This window comes from Ascidiella aspersa, chromosome 1, assembly GCF_963924565.1.
Source record: "Ascidiella aspersa chromosome 1, kaAscAspe10.2, whole genome shotgun sequence".
In the NCBI taxonomy this organism is placed as follows: domain Eukaryota; kingdom Metazoa; phylum Chordata; class Ascidiacea; order Phlebobranchia; family Ascidiidae; genus Ascidiella; species Ascidiella aspersa.
The window spans coordinates 12,648,464-12,664,127 of NC_139447.1; the positions used below are offsets into that span (position 1 = coordinate 12,648,464).

The window sequence follows — 15,664 nt, forward strand, 5'->3', positions numbered from 1 at the left end:
TGACGTCATATATTTTCACTTTTTGACAAAACCTAACAAATTGCCATGTTCTCCAATTTTTTTTCTGTTTTAGTTGTATATTTCCACAAGGAGATATGACCACCGTGCTATCTCAACTCCACTGAACAAACTGTCATTGCATTTCAAAGAGCATAGTGTCAGGTCGCTTATAGATTTATTGTGCATTGACATAATTTGAAAAGTTCGCTTTCAATAAAATGGCTTGCACAATTTAAAGCGTCAAACGATTTTTCTCTGCATTACATCTAATCAAACATGCGTTCACATAATTCAGCATAGTTCGCTTTCAATAAAAGGCTTACAGCGCAGTAAAACACGTTTTGCCAGTAAGAAGTGCATCGTTGACTGGTTTGCAATAGAAAGGATGCGACTAACATTGCAGTAAAAGCAAATGCGTTGTGGATTAAAACTGGCCAGTTAACGAGCAGGATGCAGGGAAAGGAAATATGGCAGAACGACTTTAGCAGGGTTTTAGCACACGCACAACGAACACACAGTAAATAACAAATACAGACACTGGGTTCTCTACATGAATAGAGTTTCTAAACGTATGTTTTGCCCGGATAGGGTCGAGGCAATGTATCGCAGACATTCTAGTCCAACAAAACACAATGATATTTCCTACTGGTTACAAGTGCAATACCATACCTAAAATAAAAAATTCAAACTTGTCTGAACAATTGTTTTTTTATGCCGTACGATACGCTACCATGACAAGCTTTTTTCTGTAAATAGCAAGCGCCCAGTTCGCAGTGAACTTTTCAAGCGTGACCAGCTGAGTATGTTGTAGCTTCGGCTGGGAGTTTCGGCCAGTTATTGTGGGACATCTTACTGTACAGTGCACACTGAAAGAAATGTTTAGATTTTCTGCCACGTTGCGGTCACAGTATCGATGGTTTAACAGTTCGTCTGCAACAAGACAGCTGCAAGCTCAAACAGTTGGTAAGTGACAAGTTATGGCTATGGGTGATTAGGTAAACAAAAGAAAGTAAGAAATGTTGTGTGCCAAAACGTTCGTAAACTAAGGCAATCAAATTGTGTTACTTTATACCGGATCCACCGGCAAAGTAGGCTTGCTACTCAAAACTAAAGCACGCATATACATTGCAGCTTTTACAAAATATAGTTAGTTTGGGTTTTCGTTTCTCAACTTATATCAAATCTATAGAAATATTATATACCAATTAAATGTTTAAGGCCGTTTGGCGTAAAAACAATTGTTTCGAGATAAATTACCTTTAGAATGTAGACGTAGGCTACCTACTAGTCACGTAGAAAGACATAAGTCGTATTAGATTACACAGATGTCACATAGTATCAGCGTACCTAAACTGAGACAAAGGCCTGCTAACGTCAAAAGCCTTTATTGAAGGCCGAACCAGTTGCACAAAAAAAAGACAGCAAGGTCTTTCTTTTGGTTACGCAATTGCACAAAAAAGCATATTTGCTTTAAATGACAAACATAAGAAAATCTCGTTCTAATGCCCAATAAAAGCGTAACTGAGGTTTTCGTCCAAGCCTTCTATTTATATCAGGTTTTTAAGTTTAAGTTGTATAAATTAATATGAAAGTTCAGCGAAAATTGTTTGCCAATTCTTTTTTTTACCATTGTTTGTGTTAAACATGTAGGCCTATAAGTACTGTTTTCAGAAGTAATACATGTATGTAGTTACTGTTTTTACATTCATATTGCTAGCCCGAAATAAATGATAAGGTTGCTTACTCGCGAGTGAAGTTATTCTTTTTGGCCGCGAGTGAAGTTATTCGTTTACTGATATTCGGCCTCGAGATAAAAAAGATTGGTAAAAGTGGGCCGCGGCATATAAAAAGGTTGAGCTTGGCACACAAAAAGTATGATTCGGTCCTATTTAGCTTTATATGTACGCGGAAATGTCCATAATTCATAACTTAGTTGTATTTTTAATACTATATACATTATTTCGCCTTGTGTCTGTACCTACGTAAATTTTAGACGAGAAAAATGAAGAAAAGACTCCCTCTCCGTTCAAGGAAATTCCCGAACCTTCGAGTTCGATTCCCATCCTAGGAACTGCTCTTGATTATTCGAGGTTGCGTGGTTTTAAACCTGTAGATATTTACGATCACTTGCGACAGCGCCACAAAGAACTCGGGCCCATCTATAAAGAAAACATTCTACCAGGTTAGTTATAAAATTGTACGAAAAGCAATATGACCTTTACCAAACGTGGCCAAATTTGTAGAGATGCGTGCGTAACATATGTTTCTAATTAAAGGCCCTATGAACTCGAACACGAAAATGAATTGGCCCGCTGGGCCAAATTAATGCTAAAACTGGCCCGCTGGCCAGTAGTTTGCCTATGCTTGCCCGAAGCCATGATATAAAAAAAACTCTACACATAAAAGCCAATTAGGTTTTAGGATTGTTAAACCATGATAGAAAAATATGGACCACGGCGATATTATCTACTTCTTTTCATCAACTTTTACGAAATGTAATCATGTTACAAAACGTTGATGTTGATCAAACAAAGTACGGTAGTAACAGTGAGAAAATATACAATTTGTCTGAGTTTTGTAATGTTTTATAATTTTATAATTATGTTGGTCTAAATCTAAGTCGATAATTATACACCGATCGATGTCAAATGTATAGGTATAATGTGGAATTATGGTGTTTTCAGCAATTTTTTAATGTCAGCGATTTGTTTAAGATATTTTAATAAACTTTTGTGGCTTAGGGCATGTTTTAGAAAGATTTCCATTTGCTTGGATTTCATTTAGAACTATTAAACCACACGTTGAGCTAACTATAGGAACAGGTAATAAACTCATAGTTTATCGTTTGCTAGGTCTAACGGAATGCTCTGTGTATTACTCTGACTTCCAAGACACTAGCAAAGTGTTAAAAAATGAGGGTAGATACCCGTATCGGGACTCACTGGAGTTTCTCTCAATGGCAAAGCAAGCTATTGGACAAGAAATTGGAATCGCACAAAGTCAAGGGGAAGACTGGCATAAGGTAAACAAACTTAAGTATATAGATTATTTATGAGTCGGACATCGATGTAGTAAACCAATAATTCTGAAATGACTTTAGTCGAAGTTAGACTAATCACAATGTAACCAAGTCCAAAAAAGATCTTTCTTGGTACTTACAGCAAGCAAGTTTATTTTCCAAGTCATTATTTGACCATCAAAAATCTCAGTCGAAATTAGTGACACATACAGTTGACTATTGACAAATTATAATTACCAGACTTTGAAACAATCGAATGACGATAGTAATAAAAGTTTGTCATTTAATTGAATTTATTCCTGAAACAGCAAAGGGTCAACTTTAAGCTTTTAAACATAGAAACGTCATGATAATTTGACGGAGGACAAATGACCGCTCAATATGCTTCTAACCGTTTTTCAATATAATCAAAAAGTTCATTATTCGCGGAAGAACTCGTAAAACGTAACAAGGGCCGACAATACAGGCGCCTTTAGACAATAAAGCCTTTATAATTTTGAATCGAAGCTATATTTCACCATTCTTATTTTAAGTTGCGCAGAGTGACCAACAAGTTTTTTCTCCGAAACGAGTCTGTTTGGGCGTACACTGAACAACACCAGCAGGTTGCGGATGATTTCGCGACATTCTTGAAAGAAAAGTTTGACGAGAGACGCGAAGTAAGCACAAATAGACTATAGACACCGGGACATCATGGCAAACTAAAATTTAAAAGTATTGTTTTTTCGATTATTTAGTATGTAACTGCAGTGATTTAAAACAGTGCTTCCCAGCCTTTTTAAGGTCGCGGTCCACTTTCATGTAAGTTTTATTGTGCGACCAACAATGAGATATGACCAAACGAATGAAAAACAAAATAATGAGAAAAAAACAACGTACACATAATATACCAACAATGAGATATGACCAAACGAATGAAAAACAAATTAATGAGAAAAAAAACAATTTACTATTAATGTGAAACTTGAGCTTGCATATAGGATATTGTTAAATCGAGTTGAGGCTTTATTTGAGACAAGCTTACACGCAACGTAGCATTAAGAGTGTCCCAATGCAGTAATTTCCCGATCTAATAGAAAACTGTAACACTTAGAAATGCTTCGCGAACCAACGGAAATAGTTTCGCGACCCACTGGTTGGGAAGCACTGCTTTAAAACAATGGTTTCATATCCAAACAATATTTAAAACAAGGAAAATTACCCAGAATCGGTTACATCCTGTAACATTAAAGTTAGTAGGCCTACTCATACAAACTAAACTTACTGCTTATAATCAAACGATTGGTAATATTCAAACTCTGAATGAGTTGAAAGATGTGGTGCGGACCCCAAATTATCTTCGGACGTCAGTTCTAGAACCACTTCTGTACACAATGGCCAGCCATAATTTTTAATATTAAAGATGACTTCGTGTTTGTTTCTTTTTTGATTAACATATAATTTGAAAAAAACGAAAATTAGGATTAGTAAGCTCGTAAAATTTTATTTAAGGTTCCCGATTTACAATATCTTCTAAAGTTGTGGTCATTGGAAGCATCAGCAGTCTTCAATCTCGACACTCGGCTGGGTCTGTTAAACTTAACTATATGTAATTACATTAAAATATTGCGCATGATACTCGTCGTCAAACAGGGTGTTCATTAGTTTTATATTAAAAAAAAGTTTTCCCCATAAAGTTTGCATGCCAAGCCACATTTCGGCGTTGCATTCTGATTATTATCTCGATAATTCGCGGATTCTACCCATCTTGAGACTAAATATTGCCTTGAAATCTAAATAACTATTGAGAATGTTTGTAGAATTCTAAAATCTTTTAGAAAAGTAATTTTCAAATCAATAAAAAAAAAAAATATCGAATCCGAGTATTTCTTTCTAATTATATTCTGGCAAACAACAAAAACTTTTCTGTATCTAAGTCACGGGAGCCAGAGCACGCGGATGAAAGAGCCGCAAGTTGTCTCATAACTTTTGATTGACGTTGAATAGTGGCGAAGTGAAGAATGTCGCAATCGGCAAGCAATTGGTCGCCTGAAAATTGCGTATATACAACTAAATAACCATATTTATATATTTTGCCTGAGTGACATGTACTCCTGCAAATGTAGCACTCGCGCAAGGCAAAACCACAGGGTCAACGAAGCCTTGTCCTCACCAACTATATCTTTGCTAATAAATTACGTAAATAAAAAATATATCACAGTCCAAATCGTTTTGTTATAAAATAGATGTTGTAGATTTATGCGCAAAGAAAGTAATTTTACTTTACACATTAAATGTTTATATAGCAGCTAATTGAGATTTTGTTTTAAATGCCAGACAGTACCAAACGAAAATGCACAGAGTCTTTGTATATTTTAGGGCTATTAAACAATAATCCTAGTGAAGAAGCCAAACAACTCATCGAATCGATTAACAAGGCATTCGAGCTCATGACAAAACTTTTTTTGGGACCACCATTTTGGAAAATTTACAAAACTAACACTTTCAAGGTACGGTAAGGTATATACCTAGGCCTAATATATCCTGTTTAGAAGTGGTTTATAGACATGATAACATTATGGAACCAGGGATTTTTTAAAGGATTTTCAAGAAGAATCGAATAAGGCAACTCAAATAGCCTTGCGTTATCTCGGAGCAGTTGCTGCTAAAAGTGTTGAAAAAGGGACGAAGTTACAGCTTCATGAGTATTTGAACACTACGGAGTTATCACCGAGGTAATTTTATTAGGCCCGCAGTTTTTCACCTCAGTTTAATGACAAAGAAAAAACGCTCATTAAACTTTGGAACACAAACACGGGGTTTCGTAGTTTTTTCAATATTGCTATATAAAAAATACAAAAATTGACAAGTTTAAACTTTTAAACATTATGTTTTGATGTAAATGTAGAAAAAACGACGAATCGATCAAGTATTCTGGCGTTTATGCCCTGTTCAATATTTTCATTGAAACATTCACAAATTAGATTGTGTAAAATACTTTAAGACATAATATCTCTGTATTGTTTCTATTCTGGAATATTCTTTTCACATTGTTAAAAAACATATTACTGAAGCAGACCATTTTAGAATATAACTTTTTAAGCTTAATGGAAGATCTAATTTTATTTTTCACGGTTTCCCACTTAATGGTTCATTGGTTAAACACTTTGAATTACTTCAGACAACTATCGTTGGTAGAACATATTTTTGCTTGATGTTTCAAATAATTATTTATCCTTGATTTTTTACAGTCTAAAAGAATGAATCATCCTTGATTTCTTTGGAGCGGGAATAGAAACAACAGCTTTTAGCGCAGTGTTTCCACTTTATCTTTTGGCCAACAACCCCGATAAGCAGGAGAAGCTTCGTGAAGAAATCCAAAACATAATAACAAAGAACGAATTAACTGGAAAGGTTTTATGATCAATTATAATTATCTTAAAGTTGCATGCTTTGTGTAGGCTACATAGGATTTAGGGTACAAGAACAAACACTTAATTAATTAGGCTATTTTGATGATGGGGGTAAGTCACCTGGTCAATCGAAGTTTTGAGAAATATTTTATATGTTAAATCTAAGTAATCCTAAAATAAAATATTTTATTGCTGAAGTAATTTATGGCATTATACACAATTCATGATACCTAAATATAGGAGGATTGAATTTGACGATTTTAACCCCTTGTAAACCGACCTTATTTTACTAAAAAAATATTTTTTTATGTCAATCTGTAAACAAATATTGATACTGGGCTTTTGAAGTTTGTGAATTTAAGATCTTTGTGTTTAAACACAGCATTTTTAGTATAAAGGAGAACACTCTTCACAAAGCATTTTGAAGATCGGTCGTCCATTTTAGGCTACTTGCTGTTCACTTATTCAAATAAATTGTAAATAGAAACTCACAAATGCTTAGACTTATTTACACGGCGCTGCGCAGTAACTTGGTCAAACCCCCTTGAACCTGAAGAAAATGTTCTTTCCTCTTTGTTTCTACAGAGATTAAACCAGATGCCGTACTTCCATTCAGTCATGCAAGAGGTCCAGCGAATGTTTCCCTTTTCGGGGATTTGGACAAGAAGACTGGAAAAGGATATCGTCTTGTCCAACTATTACATTCCAGCAGGTAAAATCAAATTTTTGTTGTGCGGTTGTAATTTTATTTAATTAAATGTGCAGGCAAACAGGAATGATTGGGTCAAATAGCGACGGGACGCTTTGAAGATTCCTTTTTTAGTTTCTAACTGCATTACAGTTCCTTGTATTATTTTAAACCTTTCACATCCAAGGAACCCCTCTGATGAATACGTCGAACTTGGTCAACGCGATGAACCCCGAATACTTCGAAAATCCTACAGAGTTCATCCCCGAGCGTTGGTTAGACCCAAAACAGCGGCAAAGAGCGCGATTTGCGATGATCGGCTCCTTTGGCCATGGGCCAAGGAAGTGCCCGGGGCGCCAGTTCGCCCTCCAAGAAATCCACTGTCTGCTTATCGCCATCTTGACAAGATACCGATTGGAATATCACGACGACCCGATAGAGGGCAAGTTCAAACTTTTAACAATCGCTTCGAAAGATCCACGCATTAGGTTTCTTCCTCTCAACTAGTTAAGAACTGAACTAATCGAAGCGCGCGTGAATAGCCGCACTTGTGTAGGTCTACAACGCCAAACGCGTTTTACGTACTTTGTGTCTTCTTAAAACGCACCGAGATCATAAGCATAGAATATTCTTTACATAGCGTTATTTTTCCTACGTTGGGTATAGACTGCGAAACTGTCAGTCATTGTTCTGGTAATATTTGCACACACGTTGTGTGATATGAATGATTCAGTTACGCAACACGAGTTCGGAATATTACGGATTTTATCGATTTACCGAAATAAAAATGGCAAAATTGTTACACAATTTTTTTTTTTTTTGGGGGGGGGGGGATTTAACTTTAAGCACCATCTTTTTTTGGTTTTAATCGAGTTGTCATCAACTTCAAAACATTGTAAAGTCGATTGAGTTTTAAGCGATGTGGTAATATATTGTATATTTTGCACTAACACTTGGTATTCATCTTTAAATAAAAGAAAAAGGTTATCATATCGTTCTCTGGTTTTGTATTTTCCACTGCCAAATATTAAACTAAATTGAAGGAAGGTAAAAATAAGAATTTTTTACTTAATAATTTTGTGAAATAACAATGGCCAAACATTAGGCTTTAAACCAAGAAATAACATAAACATTTAACCGGGGACAAATAATAACCCAGCCGAAAACAAAACGAAAAATTTACACATTTTTTTGTTAGAGCGTCAAAAAAAGACACGATCACCGTTTTAAAGCAGTCTAAACATTTTCTCGTGGATAACCTTTACTCGTGGCTTGAATTTATAAGTACAATGTTAGGCGGGGCCAAATTCAGTTAAATCCACGTTGTGCCTCAAATAATATGTACGCAATGAGTGATTTCTAAATAAGTAAAACGTGTAAAATACAAAAACTACAGATAAGGTTTTCGGGACACAGTGATATTTGAGTTGCAGTTTACGCAAATTTTAAAAGATAAGCAAACATAAGTGCTTGATAGGTAAACAAAAACACTAAGGCCACAATGGCAAAAAAACAGGCGAAACTAAATTTTGGGTATTCAACTGAAAATCGATATGTAATAAATATATTTTTTTCTAAACTAACTGGATATGAAAAAGTTAGCGCACGCTGATATTTCTTCTTTGAGCAGAGCTTATCCGAGACTTGGGCCGAGTTAGGCCTTCTCCTTGCGTCTGATAAAAAGACAAAAACAGTTAAGCACTGCAAATCGAGAACTTGCTAAAACCTTAAGTTAACATTCAAGAAGGCTTTTTCGTGCCACATTCCAATGGAAGTACTATGCAACATTTAACGGTGTGCTACAAATTCGTACAGGTACAAATGGGGCTCGAGAAGGTACACTCTCTTATATTAAAGTATATTTATTCGTCAGTTTTCAAACCCTAACACTTCAAACATTTACACTATACTATAATGGTCTAATGACTCTAACATAAACAATTATAATGCGAAAAAGTTTACTTTTACGACGAATGTTTTTTTCAATTAAGTGTGCAATTAAAACAACCGTTCAGAAACTTTCTGTTTTGTAAATCTAATAACAAAAAATAGTCATTTTTCAGCGCAATTTTTAAAAAACAATAAACCAACAAACTGTACCTGAGGAAGAATCCTGTTTGCATCGTGATCGGAACTGGATTGGTCACTTACTCCATTGGACGAACTAATAAAGGTGCTAGAGTACGATCCGATGTCAGGTGAAACCGGACTTTTGTCCTTGTCGACAAATCTATCAAAAAATGTTTTACAGTGTTAATATATTCAAGGATTTGGTTAAAAAGTTAAAATTATTGAGGCCAAAGTTCGATCTTGGTAGATGCCTCCTAGGCGATGTGTCAAAGCCCCTCCTGGACAGGCATCATTTAAACTGGGTAAACTTTGCTGTACAAAAGTTCTGTTGCAGTAGAACACCAACTACAATACCTGTCCTAGGTTTAGTTTTCTCTGTGTGTAAACTAAAAAACATTAGTGACATAGTATGAGATTCAACAGAGTACTATTAATTTTTATGAATCAGAAGTTTACCCTAAAGATGTTTTTGGTCGAGCAGGAAACAGTGGCGGTACAAATGGGGCAGACTTAACCCCGCCAGATGTTCCCGGAGAAGAATTTCCTGTAAAAACAAAAAAAGGTTTTATAGTCATAAGATTTAAACCAGGGGGCACCAAACGTTTTCATAAAGGGCTGGATAAGGATTGACGATCGTAAGTCAAATATAAAATTTTGTTTCAATTTTTTTTCCTTGATTAAATCCTTAAACGAAGGAAATGTACCAAAAACTGTTGTGAGCTTTAATAAATTGTCGTCTATATAAAAGTTTTAGTAAAATTCAGTTTGGAATTACATATGACAACATATTACTTTAGGAAAATATGCCACATGCCGGATTAACTAATTTTGCCAAAATGAAGTACGTTATTCAATTTGCCACTTGTTTATAGAAAAGTAGTTTATAATTTATACTAGATAACTATTTGATAGTGCACCAGGCTGCGATATGAAGGTGATATTTAGTGCACCAGGCTGCGATATGAAGGTCATGGAACCACTTGAGATGTAAGTTATTGCAAATGCTGCTTTTTGTTTTACCTACTCCCTTGCGGCGACGTCGTGGTACATAGTAAATTGGCCTTCTTTTTGGTTGAGGTGGTGGCCTGTCATATTTAAAAGCACAATATTACTAATGGTTCCTAAATTGGGGTCTATAGATTTTTTGGATAAAATTGTTTCTGGAGGTTTAATAAAGAAATGATGTATGTTTTGAACAAACTGAAGCCAAAGCAACTATCAATTTAAAAAAATAATTACATCCGGATCAGGATAGCATTTAAAAAAGTTTTAAAACCTTTACTATTTATTAAACAAATGGTTTTAAAGAGTGAAATGAACATTTTATGGCGACTCAAACCAAAACTTTATTTAATTGACATCCTTTAAATTTTCTGATACCTCATTCTTTTAGCAATTTCCTCATTCACAAAAGGTGGCAGGGTAGGTTTTGGCAAACGAACTGGATTATCTCTGTAGTAGCGAAACTGGTACTGGTCTTTCGGGGCTTTCCATTTACTGGGAGACAAACTTTGAAACTGTTGCTTGCGCTTGGTTGGATCAGCAATGTATTCAATGTACTTTAGCCAGTCGGCTGATTTTATTATGCCTGAGAAAACATTGGATGTTGCTAGTGTGGGCATGAGAAAAAGTATATACGTGTGTTTGATTTTAGAACATCTTAACTTAACAACACAACTTTGATTTAGCCTGTTTCAGTTTTCGTGGTTATCAACCTTTAAACAAACCCATATCCAAAATAATTAGTGTGTAAAATTGTAAAACAACAATTAAAACTATTTAATTGAAAGTTGAAACCTATAATTCAAAATTAAAATGACAGGCACCTTTACGCATTTCATAAAACACTTGGTTAAGAAATTGCTCCTGGACCAGCGTTTTCATTTGTGATGTACTGTAGATTGAACATATGCTCCACAAATATGTTTTCTGCCCTTTTGTTAAGTCTGGGTGCTAAACACAAAAGTAATGTTTAAATTAGTATTTCAAGTAACAAAGAAAAAACAACAAATATTGCATTATTAGTAGTCCATACAAATTTTTTGAACACAATTTTGAACTTTTTGGATTTTTGTTCTTTAATATGCAAAAAATGTACATTTCTTAAACTAAATAGCACATTTAAAGTGTAAACAAAATTCAACAAAAAAAATAACATTTTGGCCCAATAGCCCCAAACCTTAATGCTTTTATAACTTTCCATTTTTTAGGCAGTATACAAAAAAGCCTACTACACTATACATAATAGTGATAACTGTTATTTTATAAGCTTCAGGCTGGGTATTAGGATTGGTGTTTAAGGTGTGTTTATTCAGATTTGCCCATACACAAATGGAGTTGAAAGCATGCTAGAAGGTCTTTGATAACAAAAACACACGACACACACTAATTTAAACCCAATAAATATGCAGTTACCCACATTCAGGTGATAGTTCCCATCCATGGACATTGGTACTCTGTTGTAACATTTTTTTCTTTTTGGACAAAGCACCTCCAATGAATAGTTCACAGGATTCGATGTTAGCAGCAGGCGCTCTATAAAAAAAATTCAATTTCAAGACATATGTTCAAATGTATGTATAAAGGTATTTTGGCGCTCTTTCACTATTGTACGTGAAAAGTTATGCAAAAAAAAATAATAATAATACCGCATACCACAACGCATATTGTTTGGGTTAGGGTTAGCGTTTGGTTGAGGGTGGGTCAAGTAATATTATGTTTATGATTATTAATAACTTGACCCACCCTCAACCAAACGCTAACCCGCACCCTAACCCAAACAATATGTGTTGTGATAAGCAGCATTTGAAGAAAAAAAATTTTTTATTAATTTTTACGTACAATAGTGAAAGAGCGCCGGTATTTTTTTAACAGTTTGGACACCATAAAAATTAAAGAGAAAGCTAGTCTAGAAGTCCGCCAAATTTTTTGTCCGGTAGGTTGTATTGCTAAAAATTTTCGGGTTGAGGTGTGAGTTAGAGTTTGGCCAGTCTGTATTGTGTGGCATCAGATATTTTTTTCTAAAACAATTGGTGAGCACAATTGAATTGGTATATTGTACACTTAAACTTAGAAAAAAACAATTAAATTTAGAAAAATAAGTTGTGGTAGGAATTCCAACCTAAGGTCTTCGAAAACATGATTGCACACCTGCACACCTTATAATAGGGTGCTGCAACCAAGATATTTCGGCGTAAAGTGCCTTGAAATGCAGACAAGGAGTTGTGGTGGGTCAAGTATAACTAATAACATATTGATCCACCCATATTTAATTCCTTGCAATTTCAAATTTTGTATACTCGTTTTGCTACTGTAAAAAGTGGTGGTTTTATTGCAATAGAACAAACAAACAAACAAACAAACAAAAAATTCCACGTACCTGGCTTCTTCTCAGTTGCCATCGTGACGTTAGCAAAGCCACGCGTGACGCGAGTGAGAAACCACAAAAAGCACTGAGAGAGATCAGTGAACCAAAGCTTCAACATGGAACGCTTAAACACTATTTACCAAAGAGATTGCTATTTACTAAGCAGTTTTTAGTTTTAGTGAAATTTGCAGAAAATATTTATAAATATAGAACGCAGGAAAATTGCGCTTATTTAAAATATCGTAGCGGACAATCTTTGATATTTATTGTATAAGGGAATTTTCTTTTGCGTATTATGGTGAATGCAACTTAAAACAAAAGTTAAAATATTTGTAGTATTCTACAGTTGTTGTGAAAGTATGTTCTTTTTATAGTTATTTGTAAAAATACAATGCGTGAAAAATGACACATTTGCCTTATCTGAAAGCAAAGAGATTATAATTGTCTGAAAGTGAATGATGTGTTTTTAAGTAAACGTGTCAATCGTTGTAAGCTAGAAGCTTCGCGAACTTCAGCGAAGTTTCGCGAATGAACAGACGTTGCGTCACTCTCGCGAACGTTCTAGTGATTTCGCTTGTAGTATATAAAGCTTTGTCGCACGTCAAACGGCATTACATTCGAGACTCGAGAAACAAAGTGAGTAGCAAGTAAACGAATTATACGCGACCTTTTTAAATTGTCAGAAAGAACAAGAGAAAAACGAAGATGCCATCAGCAGTAGGAATTGACCTTGGAACTACTTATTCTTGCGTCGGCGTGTTTCGACACGGAAAGGCGGAGATAATTGCGAACGACCAAGGAAACCGAACAACGCCAAGCTATGTGGCGTTCAACGAAACAGAAAGACTGATTGGAGACGGTGCAAAGGACCAGGTGGCCAGGAACCCGAACAACACAATATTTGATGCGAAACGATTAATCGGAAGGAGATATGACGACGCTGCCGTTCAGAGCGACAAGAAACATTGGCCGTTTTCGGTGGTCAACGTTGCTGGAAAGCCGAATCTAGAGGTTGAGTACCAGGGTGACAAGAAAAGATTCGCACCGGAGGAAATCAGCGCCATGGTTCTCACGAAAATGAAGCAGATTTCAGAAGCCTATCTCGGCGAGCCTGTTAAGGATGCTGTAATAACAGTTCCGGCGTATTTCAACGATTCGCAGCGCTTGGCGACCAAAGACGCAGGCACCATCGCAGGAATCAACGTGCTTCGAGTCATCAACGAGCCCACGGCGGCAGCCTTGGCTTACGGACTGGACAAAAAGATGAACGGCGAGCAGAAGATTTTGGTATTTGATCTCGGCGGCGGCACGTTTGACGTTTCGGTCCTGCTCATTGATGAAGGCTCGATCTTCGAAGTGCTGGCCACCGCCGGAGACACGCACTTGGGCGGCGAGGACTTCGATAACCGGATGGTGGACCACTTTGTCAAGGAGTTCAAGCGTAAGCACAACAAGGACATTACAAAAAGCAACCGAGCTATCCGACGTCTTCGAACCGCGTGCGAGCGGGCGAAGCGCGTATTGTCCACCTCGACCGAAGCAGCAATCGAGCTGGAGTCGTTATTCGAGGGAATCGACTTCTACAGTAAAATCACCAGAGCCAGATTTGAAGAGCTTTGCGCGGACCTTTTCCGATCCTGTCTGGAGCCGGTGGAGAAAGCGCTCCGTGATGCCAAGCTGGACAAATCGAAGATCGACGAGATCGTGCTGGTTGGAGGATCCACGAGAATCCCGCGCGTCCAGAAAATTCTCAGCGACTTCTTTAACGGTAAGGGCCTTAATAAGTCGATCAATCCGGACGAGGCGGTGGCCTACGGTGCCGCTGTCCAGGCCGCCGTCCTTACCGGAAGCTCGGACGTCAAGGACGTACTCCTGGTAGACGTCGCTTCTCTCTCGCTCGGGATCGAGACCTCGGGAAGCGTTATGACGAAGCTAGTGGAGAGGAACACTCGCATCCCTTGCAAGACCTCGGAGACGTTTACGACCTACGCCGACAACCAGCCAGCCGTTACTATACAGGTGTACGAAGGTGAGCGGGCGCTCACAAAGGACAACAACATACTGGGAACCTTCAACCTGACCGGTATACCGCCGGCGCCGAGGGGTGTCCCCAAGATCAAGGTGTCGTTCGACATCGACGCCAACGGTATCCTACAGGTCTCAGCGCAGGACGAGAGCACTGGCAAGTCAAACCAGATCACGATCAACAAGGGCCGATTGTCCAACGCCGATATCGAGCGAATGCTTGCCGAGGCTGAGAAGTACAAAGACGACGACGCAAAGCAGCTGGAAAGACTAAAGGCACGAAATGAGCTCGAGAGTTACCTCTACGGTGTCAAGAACGCGGTAGAAGATCCCAACACGGGAGGCAAGATCTCGGAAGAGGACAAGACCAGAGTGCTGGAGGCGTGCTCCGAAGAGCAGAAGTGGCTGGATGGTAACTCGCTGGCTGACACCGCGGAATTCACCTACCACCTTAAGGAGCTGCAGAAAAGGTGTCAACCTGTGATGAGCAACCTCCATTCTTCCGGGTGTGCTGGTAGTGCTAACCAGCCTGGAAGCGGTCCAGTCATCGATGAGGTGGATTAACCTTTGTGTAGCGCACTTACAAAAACACATGCGAATGAAAAAACGTACTTGTTATATTTATTTGAAATTTAGTTTTTATTGCGTCACGTTCCGGTTTTCCTTGCTGGGTTATCAAAATTACCGGCAATGATATTTCGACATATTTTACAATTTTAATCGTGTGCTATTTTTCGTGCTTTTTGCATTGAAGCTTGTATTTCCTTAAAATACTTAAAAACAAAGTTACGTTATTTGCTCGAAATGCATTTTATATTGCTGGACAATACAATGTATTTATTTTTCTTGTATTTTTTCGTATTTACAATAAACTTAAAAAAAAAAGTTCAAACAAAATATTACAAGGGGAATTTTATAAAATTATTGCAGAACAACCTATGTAAAGAAAGTTTAGCTCCTAGATTTAGTATTTAAAGGACAAAGTTGTGAATCTCTAAACTTCGCCATTTCCTGTTCCTTTAATCTGTAGAAGGTATAAGCTACTGAAACTTTGGTGCTTATCGTCTTATTGTTACTCTTATGCATACAACATTCGTGCGAGC

The 15,664-nt window shown here is 37.0% G+C and overlaps 2 protein-coding genes and 1 pseudogene across 3 annotated transcripts; 2 read left to right on the forward strand and 1 right to left on the reverse strand.

Moving 5' to 3' along the window:
- Positions 1 to 791: 791 nt before the first annotated feature.
- LOC146167573 (cytochrome P450 10-like) lies at positions 792 to 7,908 on the forward strand (annotated as a pseudogene). The gene is made up of 10 exons (XR_014494631.1): positions 792 to 963; positions 1,994 to 2,182; positions 2,853 to 3,022; positions 3,553 to 3,678; positions 4,511 to 4,586; positions 5,378 to 5,508; positions 5,600 to 5,733; positions 6,250 to 6,412; positions 6,997 to 7,123; positions 7,287 to 7,908. The product of XR_014494631.1 is annotated as a cytochrome P450 10-like (transcript).
- A 16-nt stretch (positions 7,909 to 7,924) lies between these two features.
- On the reverse strand, positions 7,925 to 12,597 carry LOC146167574 (uncharacterized). Its single transcript, XM_083383333.1, has 8 exons — positions 12,549 to 12,597; positions 11,589 to 11,704; positions 10,996 to 11,122; positions 10,550 to 10,757; positions 10,190 to 10,254; positions 9,626 to 9,713; positions 9,200 to 9,329; positions 7,925 to 8,772 (listed from the first exon to the last, which is right to left on the reverse strand). Exons 1-8 carry the CDS (start codon positions 12,568 to 12,570, stop codon positions 8,698 to 8,700), a joined length of 831 nt encoding a protein of 276 aa, XP_083239459.1. The 5' UTR covers positions 12,571 to 12,597; the 3' UTR covers positions 7,925 to 8,697.
- Positions 12,598 to 13,167: 570 nt separating this feature from the next.
- Positions 13,168 to 15,479, forward strand: LOC146167575 (heat shock protein 68-like). Its single transcript, XM_083388827.1, has one exon. The coding sequence runs from the start codon at positions 13,242 to 13,244 to the stop codon at positions 15,123 to 15,125; it is 1,884 nt and encodes a 627-aa protein (XP_083244953.1). The 5' UTR covers positions 13,168 to 13,241; the 3' UTR covers positions 15,126 to 15,479.
- The last annotated feature ends 185 nt before the right edge of the window (positions 15,480 to 15,664 follow it).